At 42.0% G+C, this 14,619-nt stretch overlaps 1 protein-coding gene across 1 annotated transcript in view; it reads right to left on the bottom strand.

Moving 5' to 3' along the window:
* Positions 1 to 13,908, bottom strand: part of fbn2b (fibrillin 2b) — a 60,282-nt gene extending 46,374 nt beyond the window's left edge. Inside the window, exons 1-3 of the mRNA XM_070831988.1 lie at positions 13,610 to 13,908; positions 4,514 to 4,596; positions 4,210 to 4,311 (exon numbers count right to left, since the gene is read on the bottom strand). Of these exons, the coding sequence (XP_070688089.1) occupies positions 4,210 to 4,311; positions 4,514 to 4,596; positions 13,610 to 13,788 (364 nt within the window). The 5' untranslated portion in view covers positions 13,789 to 13,908. The remainder of the gene's footprint in view (positions 1 to 4,209; positions 4,312 to 4,513; positions 4,597 to 13,609) is intronic.
* Positions 13,909 to 14,619: the final 711 nt, after the last annotated feature.

Here is a 14,619-nt window from a genome sequence, read left to right as displayed (position 1 = left end):
TACTAGTGTGCTGTCTCTTTCTTTTTTCGCTTCTTCTCATTCAATCTCACAGGAGATGGGTCAGGTCTTCCTCTCAGGTTTCAACCTCAGCCCGTCTCAAGGCATTCAGTGCCAACAATCGGAGCAGAAATGTGAAACATGAATAATGATTGCACTGAGTGATTTCAGTTTTCCTTGCCATGGAACAAACTGTGGAGAAAACTGTTCCAGCATAATTCAATGGAGGCTTCCCCAAAGTTGAGGGCAACTTGGGTAAATTCTTCCAGTCCCCCCACCTCACAAAAAGTGTTTCTAAATAGGTCAGAAACACATGGGGAAACATTTTGGCTTGGGTTGTTGGGACAGTAAACGTTGCAGTAAGTGTGGGACAGGTGCTTGAGAGGTGGAGGTATGAGTCGCACAGATTCTATTAGTTATTAGTGTCATATGTTTTTTCTGTAACAGGAGCAGGAGGAGGCGCGTGAAGAAAACAAGCACATTTGGAGACAGAAGGAGATGATCTCACTGGTTAACTTCGCCTCTCGCTCCCCCTCCTCATGGCACTTCAACCCCCGCAGGTGGAGAGAGATGGTTTGCCCCAAAGGCCGTGGCTGGAAAACTGCACGTGTAGAGCAACAGGGTGGGGGGATATGCGTTTGCATATGTGTGTGTGTGTCTGTGTGAGTCTTCCAGACGTTGAGCTAAAGGAGTTGGGTGTAGCTTTGCGGCACCACAATGCACCTCTGTATTCTGGTTGTGTCGTCGGTGAGCTGCTCACATCTGGGTGTTTTTTACGAGAGGCTGCGAAACACAGGAAGTCCAGGCTTGTGTGTTGAGTGTGTGAGCTTGTGTGCTCGGGTACGTGTGTGTCTGATGGAAAACCGAGGAGCTTTATGGCTGTGTTTTGTCCTGATTTACACACATCCCAAGGAGCACTGACAAGGCAGCTTCAGTTTCAGCATAGATGGGTGATGTAGTGAAACAGAAAGCTGCATGAGATGCTGTCAAAGCAGGTCGAGAGTCAAATGCAAAGATTTCATTCCATTCTAGGAAACTCTTAGTAACTGAATTAACTCTGCACTTCACACACTTCATCAATTTTCTGAGTAAATTAGACCAATTTATTTGCTTACATGCCTCATACCTAACAGGAGGGAGCATGACTTTGCAGTCAAGATGGACTAGGAGCGACATGGCTTCTAATTAAAAGGCCTCTCTGTGCTTTCCCAGGACTCACTAGTGCTCCTAGTCAATAGCCAGTGGAAGCCTGTCAGTGTAAAGACAGCTGTTTCTCAGTATTAGGGCAAGAACGTCCGTGGTAATGATTTCGTAATTATGGTTATGGGAAGACAAGGTTCTAAAGATGACCTTATACGATCCTCAGCACAGCTGCTTTGTCAGTGGGTTTATTACAAGGGTGACTTACGGCGTGAACCCTTATTGTCTGAGAACTGACATGTAGCTCAGTAAATAGGACTTATGTAGTTGCAAAACCACCTCTGCATCGCAAAGATCTCACTTTTCTAATTCTGAAAATGTGTAGATCTCTACAGGCTATCCACAGAACCACATGCTTGTTTTGCTCATTGGCAAACAGCAAAGATTCCAGGAAGAGTCATAAAAGAAATCACAGACCATCATCTGTGTGGACACAACAATAATCACAGACATGTGGATGACATGTACAAAATCTCAAATGTGTTGTTGATTTATTTAAACCTCTGCATTCCACAGGCACGATGTGAGACATAAAGATGCTATCTATAATCCCGTGAACCAGGGTGTTAGAATAAGGCTGTATAATTAAGGCAGAGGAAATTGGTGTTTCCAAACGGATCTCCATAAAGCTACAATTTGTTTCCAACTGCACTGAATTATCCTATTAAATGGTGGACTCCCTCCAAAAGCTGAATTTGGGAGTTAGCACATTTGAGGAGTGCTTGCCTTATCTTGGCAGGGCCTTACGCCTCCCAGACAGATAATGTTGTGAAAACAATTTTCAACTTAGTCATATTATCAACACACCTACAACAGCTAGTATGGCTCGGTGGGAATTCAAATAAAAAAAAAGCTTTTTTTCACCAAATATCAGTGAAGCAAAGAAAATTGGAAAAATCTCACCCAAATATAACAATCATTAGGACATCGTAGAGTTTTTGAGCAGTACAGTCAGTACATTAACAATTAGATTTCATAGTTGAGTAGATTCATTGCGTCATTGACAGAAAGACCATTGGTAGAAATAAAGTGACCTCCATGGTTTCTCAGAATGATTCCACAGCATTCACTGACGGCTGTATGTTTATCTCAGGCCATAAAGCTGTTTGACCTCCGACCTTCATGAAAGCTTCCGGAGAGGCCAGAGGAAGGTATTTCGCAGTAATACACTCTCAAGAGTGCACTAAAACATATTTCCCATTTACTAATCATTAAACCATAAAGCTGTCTATTCTTATTCAGATCACACAGTATCTTAGGAGCTTTCTTTCCTCTGCCTCTCCGCTGCCTTTAAACCTGTAGAAAACCCACCGTAAATCCCTGCTGAGGAAAGCTGAGAAACACAGAGTTTGACACTCAGTTCGGTCCGGCTCTGCTAAGCTCCTACTCTAATTTATCACTTCACTTTCTCGCACCGTTCCTGCCCTTAAGGAACATGACTTCATAGCTCTTGCCAAAGCACTGACTCTGCAGGAGATCTGTGAGTGTCTTGCCATGCAGGTCAGAAGCTGTTTTTCTCCACCCCACCCTCCGTGCCTTTCCTCTAAGGGTCATCCTTACTTATGGCTGGAACAGATCCTGTTTTACACCTCTGGGTCGCAGCCAACTGATGCTGACTGTGTGTGCGAGTAGGTTTTTTTTTAATCAGAATAAAAGAGTATGAGTGTCAGTGTATATCTGTGTCTGTCAGTGTGTGCAGTTGTGCAAGAAAGCTCGCTGTGTGTGTTAGCGAGCTTAATGGAATGTGAGCATGTGTAAAGGGTCTGGCAGGGGCCATGCGTGACTGACGAGCTGACTTTGGCCGACTAGAGCGGTGAAGCTGAACACACTGCATGCTACTTTATACACACATCGATAAATGCTTTGCATGCTTAACGACAATGTTCTCTGCATGTCCGTCACATATAAACTTCATATTCAATCCCTGCACACACTGCACTAATCTCACTAAGACAAACGTGATTTCACACACTCTGCCTGTGCAGTAAAACACCTCGCTCTACTCCAAACACACACACACACACACACACACACATCCTGTTAAATAAGCCTAGCAGACTGAGCTGGGGCAGCCAGACTCTCTTCTTTAATCCTGACAAACCCTGTGACCTGCAGGCTGCAGCGCAGGCCTGGGACTCTATACACTACTATTATACTGGCTACAGTACTGTCCTGGCTCCCATAAGAGAAGGGTGGAACCATTACATTTGGCAAATAGCCGGGCAATTGGATGAGTAGGAGCTGAAGCTGCTCAGTGTAACAGGCAGTATCATTTCATCGGTTATTTGGACTACTTAGCAGGATCACACAGTAAAGTGAGTCATCATGCTCAAGGTCATTTAGAGGAATAATGGGAATATAGTATTGCTTCACTCCCCCTTACAACAATGATCTACTGGATTATAATGCCAATCCTCTGGTGAAGTAAGGAATTAGATAAGGTGGTTGATGAGCCAAATACTTTCCAGCAAAAGGCTTCAGTCTGAGATAACAGTTCTCTGCTGCTTGGGTTGTCTACACAGGATTCAAAAAGTGGACTTGTATTGATGGAGAAAGGAGTCTTGTGTTTTAGAATTTGTCATCTGTCTGAATTTTAAATGGCTAATGGTTATCTGCTGCAGCTCTGGTGTTAGAGACGGTTGTCTTTTAATGTAACAGTTTTTTGGGGGAACATGCTTGCCCCCTCTTTTCAGTCTTTATGCTAAGCTAAGCTAACAGGCAGCTCATTGTAACCTTATATCTAACTGGCCGTACTGAGACTGGTATTGAGCTTCTAGTCTGACTCTCCTTCAGGAAGTGAATGAGCAAATTTCCCAGGTATCATTATTATATCACCTTACACTTAAAAACTTTGGTTATCTAAATAGTTGCTGTCGATCAGTGCCCTTGAGTCACCATGGATAATACTGTCAGATGAATGTACTGTAATTAAATGCAGCTAAATGAAATTTCTCCTGCTTTGATTCTGTCTGTTAGCTTCAGTTGCTGTGCATGTGTGACGATGTTACTGACCTCCTGCTCCTGCTCCACAGCTGGGAGAGAGCTGGCCACTTGAACAGGTACACATGTTGGGTCTGGAGCAGAAGCCATCACCACATGAATTCCTGCAAATTGCTGGAGAGAGGAAGAGGAAGAGGAGAGGAGAGGAGAGGAGAGGAGAGGAGAGGAGAGGAGAGGAGAGGAGAGTCATTGGTTCATTCATGTATTCAGCCATACATGGTTCCATAAACAAAATTATCCCATATCTCATTTGTTATCTTCTCCACTGGTCTTTGTGGTATCGCATTAAAGAGGATTTAAGGATGGAGGAACTTACGAACAATACACTGGTTCCCCCCCGGCAGAGTCTTCCAGCCCGGACAGCAGTATGAATGGAAGCGAGAGCCACACACATTGGGTCTGACAGAGACAAGAAAGAAAGAACAAACAAACTCACTACTCACCCAGACCTCCCAAACATATTTTAGTAAAACCCTTAAACAAATACACACAGTTAAGAGTTATTTTCTGAGCTGCCCAAGACCTGCATGGCCTCTGCGTTCAAAATAAACAAAACAAACTTTGATACAAAGCCTCCACAAGTGATGGATGGAGGTATTTTCAGAGAGGGGAGGAGGGGCAGGAAATGCGAGTGGCCTACAACATGTGAAGTTGCATTTTGTTTTCATTCAAGGCTGAATTTAAACTTGGAAGGACAGGATGTATAAAGTCCTTGTTTCTCCCAAATTCCACGCCTGGCTGTCCTGTTCTCGGGCTGATATCCAGAGCTGCTCCCTTTTGCTCAGCGAACTTTGACCCGATGTGACAGATGTAGGAGTCATCACAGCTTTTGGAGCACTTGATTGGGCTGACAGGTTAGCCACAAAGTTTTCCTCTGAGGAAATGGCTAAACCACATCTAGAAATGACTAGCCTCTGCTCGCACGCGCGCAAACACTCACATAAAAACATGCAGTGGGACTGAGGTCTGCAGCTGCCTCACAAGCTAATGCTAGGAACACTTCAGTTTTTATCTTCCGTGAATAATTACACACCTACTTATAACTCAGTTTATTTAGAAACGGAGTAAAAATCTCAACATGCATCAATCAGAAAACCCAAATCCATGTACTATACGGAAGTGTGCGTGACTCAGTATATGCACTCAAGTGAAATGCCCCAAGACGCTGCATAAAGCTCTTTAACAAGCTGAAGGGATCCAACAATGTGGTACTAATGATATCCTTGGTGACCTTTCAAAGCGTATAATGACGGGTATATCTGCGGTCATCTGTGTTGGTGATTAGTTGCTTGCATTTGCGGATGGCATGACTATGAATTGAGGGACCACAGCTTGGTAAATTGGGATAAAGCCTGATCCAGATGCTCATGGTAAAGTAATTTGCCACAGCCTAGGGATCACATCTCTTTAGTCTGGACAATATCTGCCCCCAGGACATTATTTATGACTGTTTAACGTAATTTATGACTGTTTAAAGTAACGCTAGATTACCCAGTGTTTTTAGACTGTGACCAAGGGCTAGTAAAATTAGACAACCACTCATCAAGCCTTTAACAGGATACCCCATGGGTTTAGTATTGCACTTCCATAAAGCTGAGGGACATGCTAGTGACATATATAAAGAAAGCAGGTCAAAAATGAGTAGCTGTTAAGATATTCTCACTTTTAGTACAGAGTGTGACATTTAAAATGATGAAACTTTTTCCCTCCATGTTAAATGTCCTCATCTTTCAAACTCGATTCATAATTCATGATGCGCATATTCTATCAAAACTTCAAAGTCTCAATCATCAAACTGAAGTTAATCCAGATGATCACATTGACGTCATCAGGGTTATTTTTTCAGTTTTTAAAACTTCTGCAGATGACATTTTATGACCTGTTTTCACAGGCTGAAGTTTACGACTCATGTTACGTAAACTGACTATTATGTATAAAATCAGTTGATTGCTGCTTAAATGAAAAGCTTTTACTTTTCTTAAAAGATGCCACTGTAGACAAAAAAAATGTCCACAGCTTTAACTGAATTTCTCTAAAACTGCTTATTCTTAGTCTAGTAAGAAAGTGAAGTAAGTTAAGACAAGTAATGCAACTTGCTTCCATATTACACACTCAGTGGAAATAGTGATAAATAATAAGTAGTGGGAGAAGTTCTCATCACAGTTTTTCAGAGCTCAGAGTGGCGTCTTTATATTGCTTACTTTGTCAAATCAACACTCCAAAAGCTAAAGTTAATCATTTACAAAAAATATATAACTGAGAAAGGCAGGAAATCCACTGCTTTGGCAAACAATAGCCAGGGACAGTTTCATATTTTTGCTTGTTGAATGACTTAAAGGAATAGTTTGACATTTTGGAAATTATGTCTCATTTTCTTGTAGAGTTTGATGAGAAGATTTATACCAGTCTCTGTCTGCAAAATAGGGATGTAATGTGAAGCAGACAGTTAGCTTAGCTTGGCATAATCTAATCAATCAGTGTGGGTATAAAACAGACAATTTGGCATTTTGCAGGGATTTATGTGCCAGATTATTTCTTGCTCCCCTTACCAGCCAACCAGTAGAGACTCCAGGGTGTTACCAGTCTGGAGTCTGGAGTATTTCCCAAAAATTTTAACTATTCCTTTAAACAATTGACCTATTATCAAAAGTTTTGTCAATTTAGATTAGATACCTGATGAACTGATTAATCGGGGGCTGCAGTGAAACCAAAAGACGTGCTTAACGCTTAACACACTGCAATAGAAATGTGCAGCTTTTAGTCAGATGATATACAGTCTAAACAAAGGGAGTGGACAACTGGAGCTAAAGTGGGAAAGGAAGTGTTAGCGCTGATGAACTTCTCAAGTTCTTCCTGCGTGAAACCGATGACCTTCCTCTCCTCCTCACCAGACGGTATCCGTAGTAACCCCAGGCTGTCACCAGGGAGATGACAGCTGGGGTTTGAATCTCTGATGGATGGAGAGCAGAGCACACCTCCAAACACATTACCAGATGGCACAGGGAGACACAGACACAGACAAACAGGTGGGCAGGCAGACGAGAGATATTTGCGAAAGTTTACATAGGTAGAATTAGTGGTCAGAAGGAAGATAAAAATAAAACAGGAAGGGGGAGAAAAGACTAGAGCAGTGGATTTTTTTGGGGAGATTCACAGAGACTTAGGTGTGAGGGTTGGTTTTAGAAAGACAGTGTGAAGAGAGTGAGAGGAATTTAGGTTAGGAAGAGAGAAGACAGGATGGTGGGAAAGGAACAGGGGATCAGTGGGAGGGAAAGCAAAACAAGTTTATGTTGAGAAGAGGAGGAAGCAGAAGGAGGAGTGGGAGCGGAAAACAGAGATATGGAAACAAAGGAGAAAGCAGCATAAGCAAGAAGAGGCCAGACCCTTGGTGGGGGTTGAATTTCTGGGGCAAACACACAAACCAAAAAGAGCTTCGAAAAAACTTGAGAAATGCATAAAGCGAGACATCAGCATTCCGACACTTAATAAGCAGTGAACCCAACTTCTTCCCTGATCTGTTTCTCCACAAAGCGTTGAAAACTTTCCACTGTTACAGACCTAGGGGATGTCAATATATGAAGGATTATAGGGGTCTGACCCTAAGGTGCTTTAGTTTGTTATTCTTCCTCTCTCTCTCTCTTTCTCTCTCTCTCTCTCTCTCTCTGTCTTTCCTCCAGGTCAATGCCTGGCCTCCTATCACAGAGAGGAGGCTTTAGAGGATGAACTGAAGTAAAACAGAATGAAAGACAGCCATAAAAAAGGGAGTTTAAGCCCCAGGGGTTTTCCTCAATATTGAAATGTCCTACTGTTCTCAGGGCTCAATCTAAAGGAGATTAACTCTTCTGTGGCCATGTCGCTGCCTTTGAAGTTGCCTCCTGGGCCGTGGATCGCTCGTTAACTGCCATTAATAGTAATAAAAGGAAAATGGCTGCCACCTCATCCAAGGGGAAATGTGAAGAATGAAGGATATTGTAATGAGAGTTAAGTTAAAGGGGGAAGCAGTCTCATAGAGATTTTCAGACACAGGGTAGCAGTTTGGGTTTGGAGTCGAAAAAATGTGTTGATTTATGTATGTATCAATGTATCTAGAAGAAATAGATCATTTTAGTCATCATTTAAGTGAATATCTCAAGATTTCAGCTTTTCAAATGTGATTTTCTTTGTCATATAATATAGTTAACTAAATATCTTTAGGTTTTATACTGTTTGTGAACTAAAACAAGCAATATGAATAAGCCCTGTCCTCTGGGACAACATATTTCACTATTTTCTGACATTTTATGGACAAAACACCCCACTAATCGTAGAAAAAAAATAAACAGATTAATCAGTTATGAAGTTGAGCATTAGTTTGAGCTCTGATTGATTTTCTTCTATTAAGTGTTGATTTTGTAGAGTTTTGGGGGGGGGGTTAAGACAGAGGTGTAAAATTAGAAACTGCAAAATCAACAAGTTATGTGGCTGTAGCCTGAGGGTTGTCTTCTCATGAAGGAATCCACAGGGTCAAAGGTTAAGGCAGTTCAGAGCAGCCGGCCTCCACTGACCTACAAGGAAGGGCAACACCGGGCATGGAAAATGACCACAGACAGTCTGTTTCCATAAAGACACAGACCAGAAGTTCACAGTTGCTAGGGCCGCAGGTCAGGTGTCTGTGTCCGTGTATATGTGTGTCTGTGTACTGGTCATAGGTCGTAGGTCATCTGCCTGGTATCTGATCCCCCTCAGCAACACTCTTCCGTATTGCTGCCTCTAGCAACACCTGGGCCTGTTGCTCTCCTATCAGATCTTGGGGTGGGGAGGATAAAGGAATGTAGAAAATTTCCCCCTATGGGGGATAAAATAAATAAAGAAGTCTAAAGAAGTCTAAAGTCAAGAATAGAAAATGACCCAACTACTGATGGTGATAAGGCAAATGGATGATAGTCAGTGGTGGAGGATTTACTGCAAACAATTAGAAATACTTTAAAGTTGTTTTTGAATTTTATTTAGGTTAAAGTAAAGAAGCTTTTGTGATATAAAAGTATCAAAGGTATGTGAAAAACAGGAAAATTTAGTTTCAATGTAATGTCTCCAGTGTGGAAAATTGGCAAAGAATGAACAGCAGCAACTATACGAAGGAGGGAAAGATGAAAAGAAACTGGGAAAGATGTGAGATGATTAACTGAGTAGAAAATTGCTACTACATAAATTTGTATTTGTAGCCTCTCAAATTTTTTGGTGACATATTGGAGAATTTTACCTCTTTGCACTTTGAGCAGTTATTCAAATGAAACCATCTGTGTTTAGAGGTCAAACACTCTTTGGTGGAACTGCTTAAAGACATCTAAAATAAGACAAGGGACCCCCATGTAGACGCAATTTTTTTCGTAGGACATTAAAAGCCGATAAAGTTAAGATCTGAAAAGTAATGCGTAATTATAGCTTCACAATAAATTCAGTGCAGTACAAATGCAGCATTCCACTCAGATGTTAAGTCAAATAGAAATATAAAGTAACAGAAAACTACTCAAGTAAAGTGCAAGAACCTCAAAATTGCACTTAATCGTACTCAAGTAAACGTACTTTTAAGTTTTGACAAGTGAAAAAAGGGAGAGAGACAAGAGAAACAGTGGATAAACTTGGAAGTATCGTCTTGCTAAACTCATGCCATTAAAAAAATGAAACTGAATTGAGGAGACCCAGAGATAAAGAGGGAATGAGTGAGATCATTGGCAGTGTAACACAGACAGGCACTTAGAAAACCCACAATAAATCACAGAATACTATAGTGTTTTGTGTTGTGATGAGGAGATGCAGCTGTATAGCCCAATAACTTTAACTGTGGTTTACCACACACAGCCCAGAGGGGATATTTGTTTATTGTTCTGTTTAAATAAAAACGCCATTACGCAAGATCATTCCTGAATAAAATGATTTGGAGCAAAGCTGATATTGTTTGTGGTCAGCTATAATGCCGTGTCTTGTAGCAGAGGTAATTGTTAACCGAATAAAGCAACACCTTAATGTGTGTGAATGCAAATGTGTGTATGTTTTTTTTTCAGTGTGTGCAGAGATGTCAAATGTAAGAAGTAAACTGATGGCTGGATTTTTTCATACAGTCTGACATTATGGACAAATCACTTCATTAACAAACCACATGCCAATCAGCTGTCCCAGATAATTTTGCCTTTATATACCTCAGTCTTAGACTGCACTAACAGTAACCATAAAATAAAGACACATAAAAACCTAAAATGGAACTTTTTGCACATAAATCAAAAGGGGAAACTGGCAGTTGTTCACTCATCCCAAATATAAATTCTTCTTGCTCCTTTTTTGTGGGTCTTTCTTTCCTTCCTCTGTCTTCAGATACTGTAGGTCTGAGGTAAAGAGGTTTGCCCTGTAATATTGCAAGTGGGGAAATTCTTTTATTCTCTTTCAAATTAGGCATATGCCATGGCAGACAGTAAACAGAGGACCCCATCCAGGCCATTGGGGTGGTATTGACATTATCCTGGAAGAGACTTGAGTGGCTGAATGTTCTCTGCTTTGGAGCTGACTGTCTGCCAAGTCTACCAAGGTCTCCTCAGCAGAGCTGGGTAAAGCTGGGCCAAGCTGGGCTAACTTAATAAGGTGGGCGGCTATAAAAAAAAAAAAAAGAACTTGGCAGGATTCTTCAAACCTAACGTACAAGAGATTTTACTCAACTATAAATATTCAACTCAACTCAACTTTTAGCTGGTAGGGTATTTGAAAGCAAGATAGACAAAGCAAAAGTAAAAACTCTCAGTCTGCGCCTCACACTTTCCTTCTCTCGTTCTACCAACCAAGGTCGATCATCAATCCAGTAAAGCGGGCCTGTCTGCCAGCCAGCCTAAGGTCTGATCAGATACCGCCCTTGAGTGGACTGATGCCAGGCTGCACTGGGAGCCAATAAATCAGAGTCAGTCTGCATCAGACCCAGTGCTACCAGAAACAGACCAGGGGATACAGAGTTCTAGCCAGCAAATAAACACTGTACCCCAGCCCAAGGCCAGCATAATGACCATCATTAAACTAACCTCCCTCCATCTCCCACACAGAGAATCTGTGAAACCCATACGGAGTTACTGACAGTCCACTGTGGTTGCTGCAACTCTAACATGAAAACATTACGGTACGACAGAAGCCTGGGTTTGCATGGATTGTAGTTAGCTGGGGTGAATGAGCAGTAGGATAATTCAACAACTCCTGTGTCAGAAACATTTGGCCCTCACTTCACAAAGCCTTATCGACAGCCAAAGCAATTACTCGCTCTTCACCCTCCGGCCTCTGTCCAGAGGTGGTCAGATGAAACACGCACACATGTAGATGACTAATTTTACCCGATTTCAGATTAACAGTGATTGTCTTCAGCCGACGACACTCGAACAGTTACTGAAAATGAATTCAACACATTAGGCCTGTTTGCTTTGGCCAGCCTCCTGCAGCACACTGGAGGTGCTTTAAAGTTTCTGAATAATTCAAGTGACAGTTACCAGGCAACACCTAGAAATCCAATGAAAATAATCAAAAAGATGTTGAACATTTTGTCAAATAACCCTGGTTCGTGGTACTCACGCTGGCCTGAAGCCCAGCGTGCAAACAGAGCTTTTTAGCCTTAACATAACCTGGGTTTCAAAGATGCCATGTAATCTCATTACCTATTTATTTTGGTGCACAATTTTCACTACACAAACATTACGTTCCTAAAACAGTAGTGTTTCCAGAACCTAACAATGTAATGGAAAAAGTCTGCAGGCTTTTGTTACACTTTCTCATGAAATCACACACTACTTGATGGGAATAATATGCTATTGTGCAACAAATCTTTGTTTCATGCCTCTCCCCTCTGGCTGCTCACTGTCTGTTGGACAAACTGTGAATGTGAATTATTGTTCACTTGGATCATATGTTTACTGCTTTGAGCTCAATGACAACTGTCTCACCCTTGGTTCACTAAACACTTGATGTGTCAGACAACGATATCTGTCACGGCATTTGTGAACGGCATAATGGACATTTGAATGGCAATGTTAAAGGACTCCCATGCTTTCTCAAACCTCATTCAAAATTTGTCTAAATGGAGAGGGAGGGCAGTTTTCTTTACCTAACATAGACAAAAGCCTTCTATATTATCAAAAATGAGTGACAAGGCAGACAAATCTATTTCTATCACGCAGCGGAAGCCGCGACCAAATATGTTTTTAGAGAAAACACTACTTCGATGACTAAGTGAGCTTTACCAACAATAAGCCACAGCTGAATACAATTCACTGAGTTTAGTTCCTTCTATCTCTCTCACCATCGCCCCCAATTTCTCCTTCCTGCGCTCTCTTTCTTTCAAACTTTTCCTGCCCTCTGTTATGCCTTCTGCTGCTTTGTCACCTACAGCAGTGAAACAAATGCCCCTTTTCATACCCCCCTCGGGTGATACGAATACCTCATTTCCTGTGGCTTGGCACTGGGGGAACCATAAGCTGGGACAGATGGGAGTCTGATTGGAATAACTGATGCAGACACCGAAAACGGGCTCCAACAAAACATCCTTTGTTTTTCAAGAAGTGGCGAAATATACAGTGAAAACTCTTTGCTGCACTGACATATATCCAACACTCAGATTCGTGGTGTTTAAGTAACAAAGTGAAGGAGTTGGACTGCAGGAAAGAGAAGGGACGGAGGAAGGAGAGGCGGGGGGGGGTACTGCAGCTGGTGAGAGGTGATGTGATCCCTGTAGTTTATTGCACTGGATACCCCCCACACACAGACACTCAAATGAACAACACCTTTAAAAACACACACATGCATACATGTATGTTCACATGTACCCACACACACAATTTTCCCCTATTGGCTGCCTCAACTTAAAACACTGGGGCCAGCAATCTCCCTGCAGCGGTCCTGAACTACTTTCTCCAGCTTAACTAAAACACTCTGGGGAATTTGGGTCATGTTTTTCACTCATCATCCCCTCATGAGATGTATAGAAAGCTGCTTTTTCTTCCCTTTCCCATGAAAATATCAATTTGCTGTAAATACACTGGGAGATTTCAGTGTGGCGAGCGGCCTGTTAAGGTCGAACATGTGCTGTTTTTGAGCAAACAATGTGGTAGTATTCAGCAGCATAATTTGGTATAAGGCGAGCTTGGCCTCAACCCAGAGAGCACAGCAGTTGAGAGAAAGCTGCCAGGAAAGCACAGAGAGGAAAGACATTTATATTTTAAACCTTCTCCAGCTACAAAAGTCGACTTTGTGTATGCAAAACCAAACTTAATGTGATTTTCTTTGTTTCAGCACTCTTATGGAAGCTTCTGCAGTATGAGATGATTGACATCAATACCACACTGTATAATGCATTGCTGCTCATTTTTGATTTATCAAAGACAGTGACACACACACAGATTATCATCCCTACCCTCTCAGCGTCTCTTGGCCGCGGCGTCGAACCCGCTGCACCTCCCTCTGGTCCACAGTGCCGGTGAATCGGCTAGCTTGGTACGGTCCATCCCCAGTTTGACCACAAACCACATGGACCATCGAAAGATACAGCGCTGACCATCCCAGCAGCACCTGAGCCAGCTTCCCCGCTCCCATTGGTCCGTCTGGCTATCCCTCCAATCGTTGCACTTCCGTTTTACCACTCACTCTCTGACTCTCTGTTCACTGTGTGGACCCAGGCTGAGTAGAGGGATCTAGACCTGGATCCAAACCAAGACCTGGTGTGCACTCCAGAGTCGGGGGCTGGACAGAGGAAGAAAGAAGATGAAAGCTAAGAAACACTTTAAACAAAGAGGGGCTTTTCAAACTTACACTGAGGATGAAAGTGGATCTGTTCATCTAACAGGCCCCCCCACGGCTCTATCAGCTCATGTACCCCTTCATCAGCACGGCTCGTCATGTTTTCATTGAGTTCATTCAAATAGATTACAAACTGGGAGTTATTTAGCACTATTATTAATGTGAGAGTCATGTATTCAGAAATCATCAGTGTGTAGGCTGTGCAAGTTAGCATCTATATGTCACTACTTGGAGTGGCAGAGGTTTTTCTTTACAACCATTTATTGATTACTTTTATTTTCACTTTCAGTATTTACAACGAACTATTTCAATGTTCATTTAATTATTATTTTTAGGTACATATGGTTTTTCAGCTGCTTAGGCATTTTTTTAAACTATTTCAGCCATCCATGCATTACTTTTAGGTTAGTATTTTTATTTACTTTTAATCTAGTTTTCATGCATCCAGTTTACAACATGTGATGTTAATGTGCGACAGATGACTCAAGTTGATGGGCCACTTTCTGGTTAAGTTGAACTTTCCACATCCCCCCTGTACCCTGGAGTACAAGTACCCCTGACTGGGGATCATTGATCTAACAGACCAAATCAATTTACCCTTGTGATACAAATCAGCCTCACACATTT

Source organism: Pempheris klunzingeri, chromosome 6 (assembly GCF_042242105.1).
Source record: "Pempheris klunzingeri isolate RE-2024b chromosome 6, fPemKlu1.hap1, whole genome shotgun sequence".
In the NCBI taxonomy this organism is placed as follows: domain Eukaryota; kingdom Metazoa; phylum Chordata; class Actinopteri; order Acropomatiformes; family Pempheridae; genus Pempheris; species Pempheris klunzingeri.
Note: the sequence above shows the minus strand (reverse complement) of the source record. Positions and strands in the feature narration are given on the sequence as shown.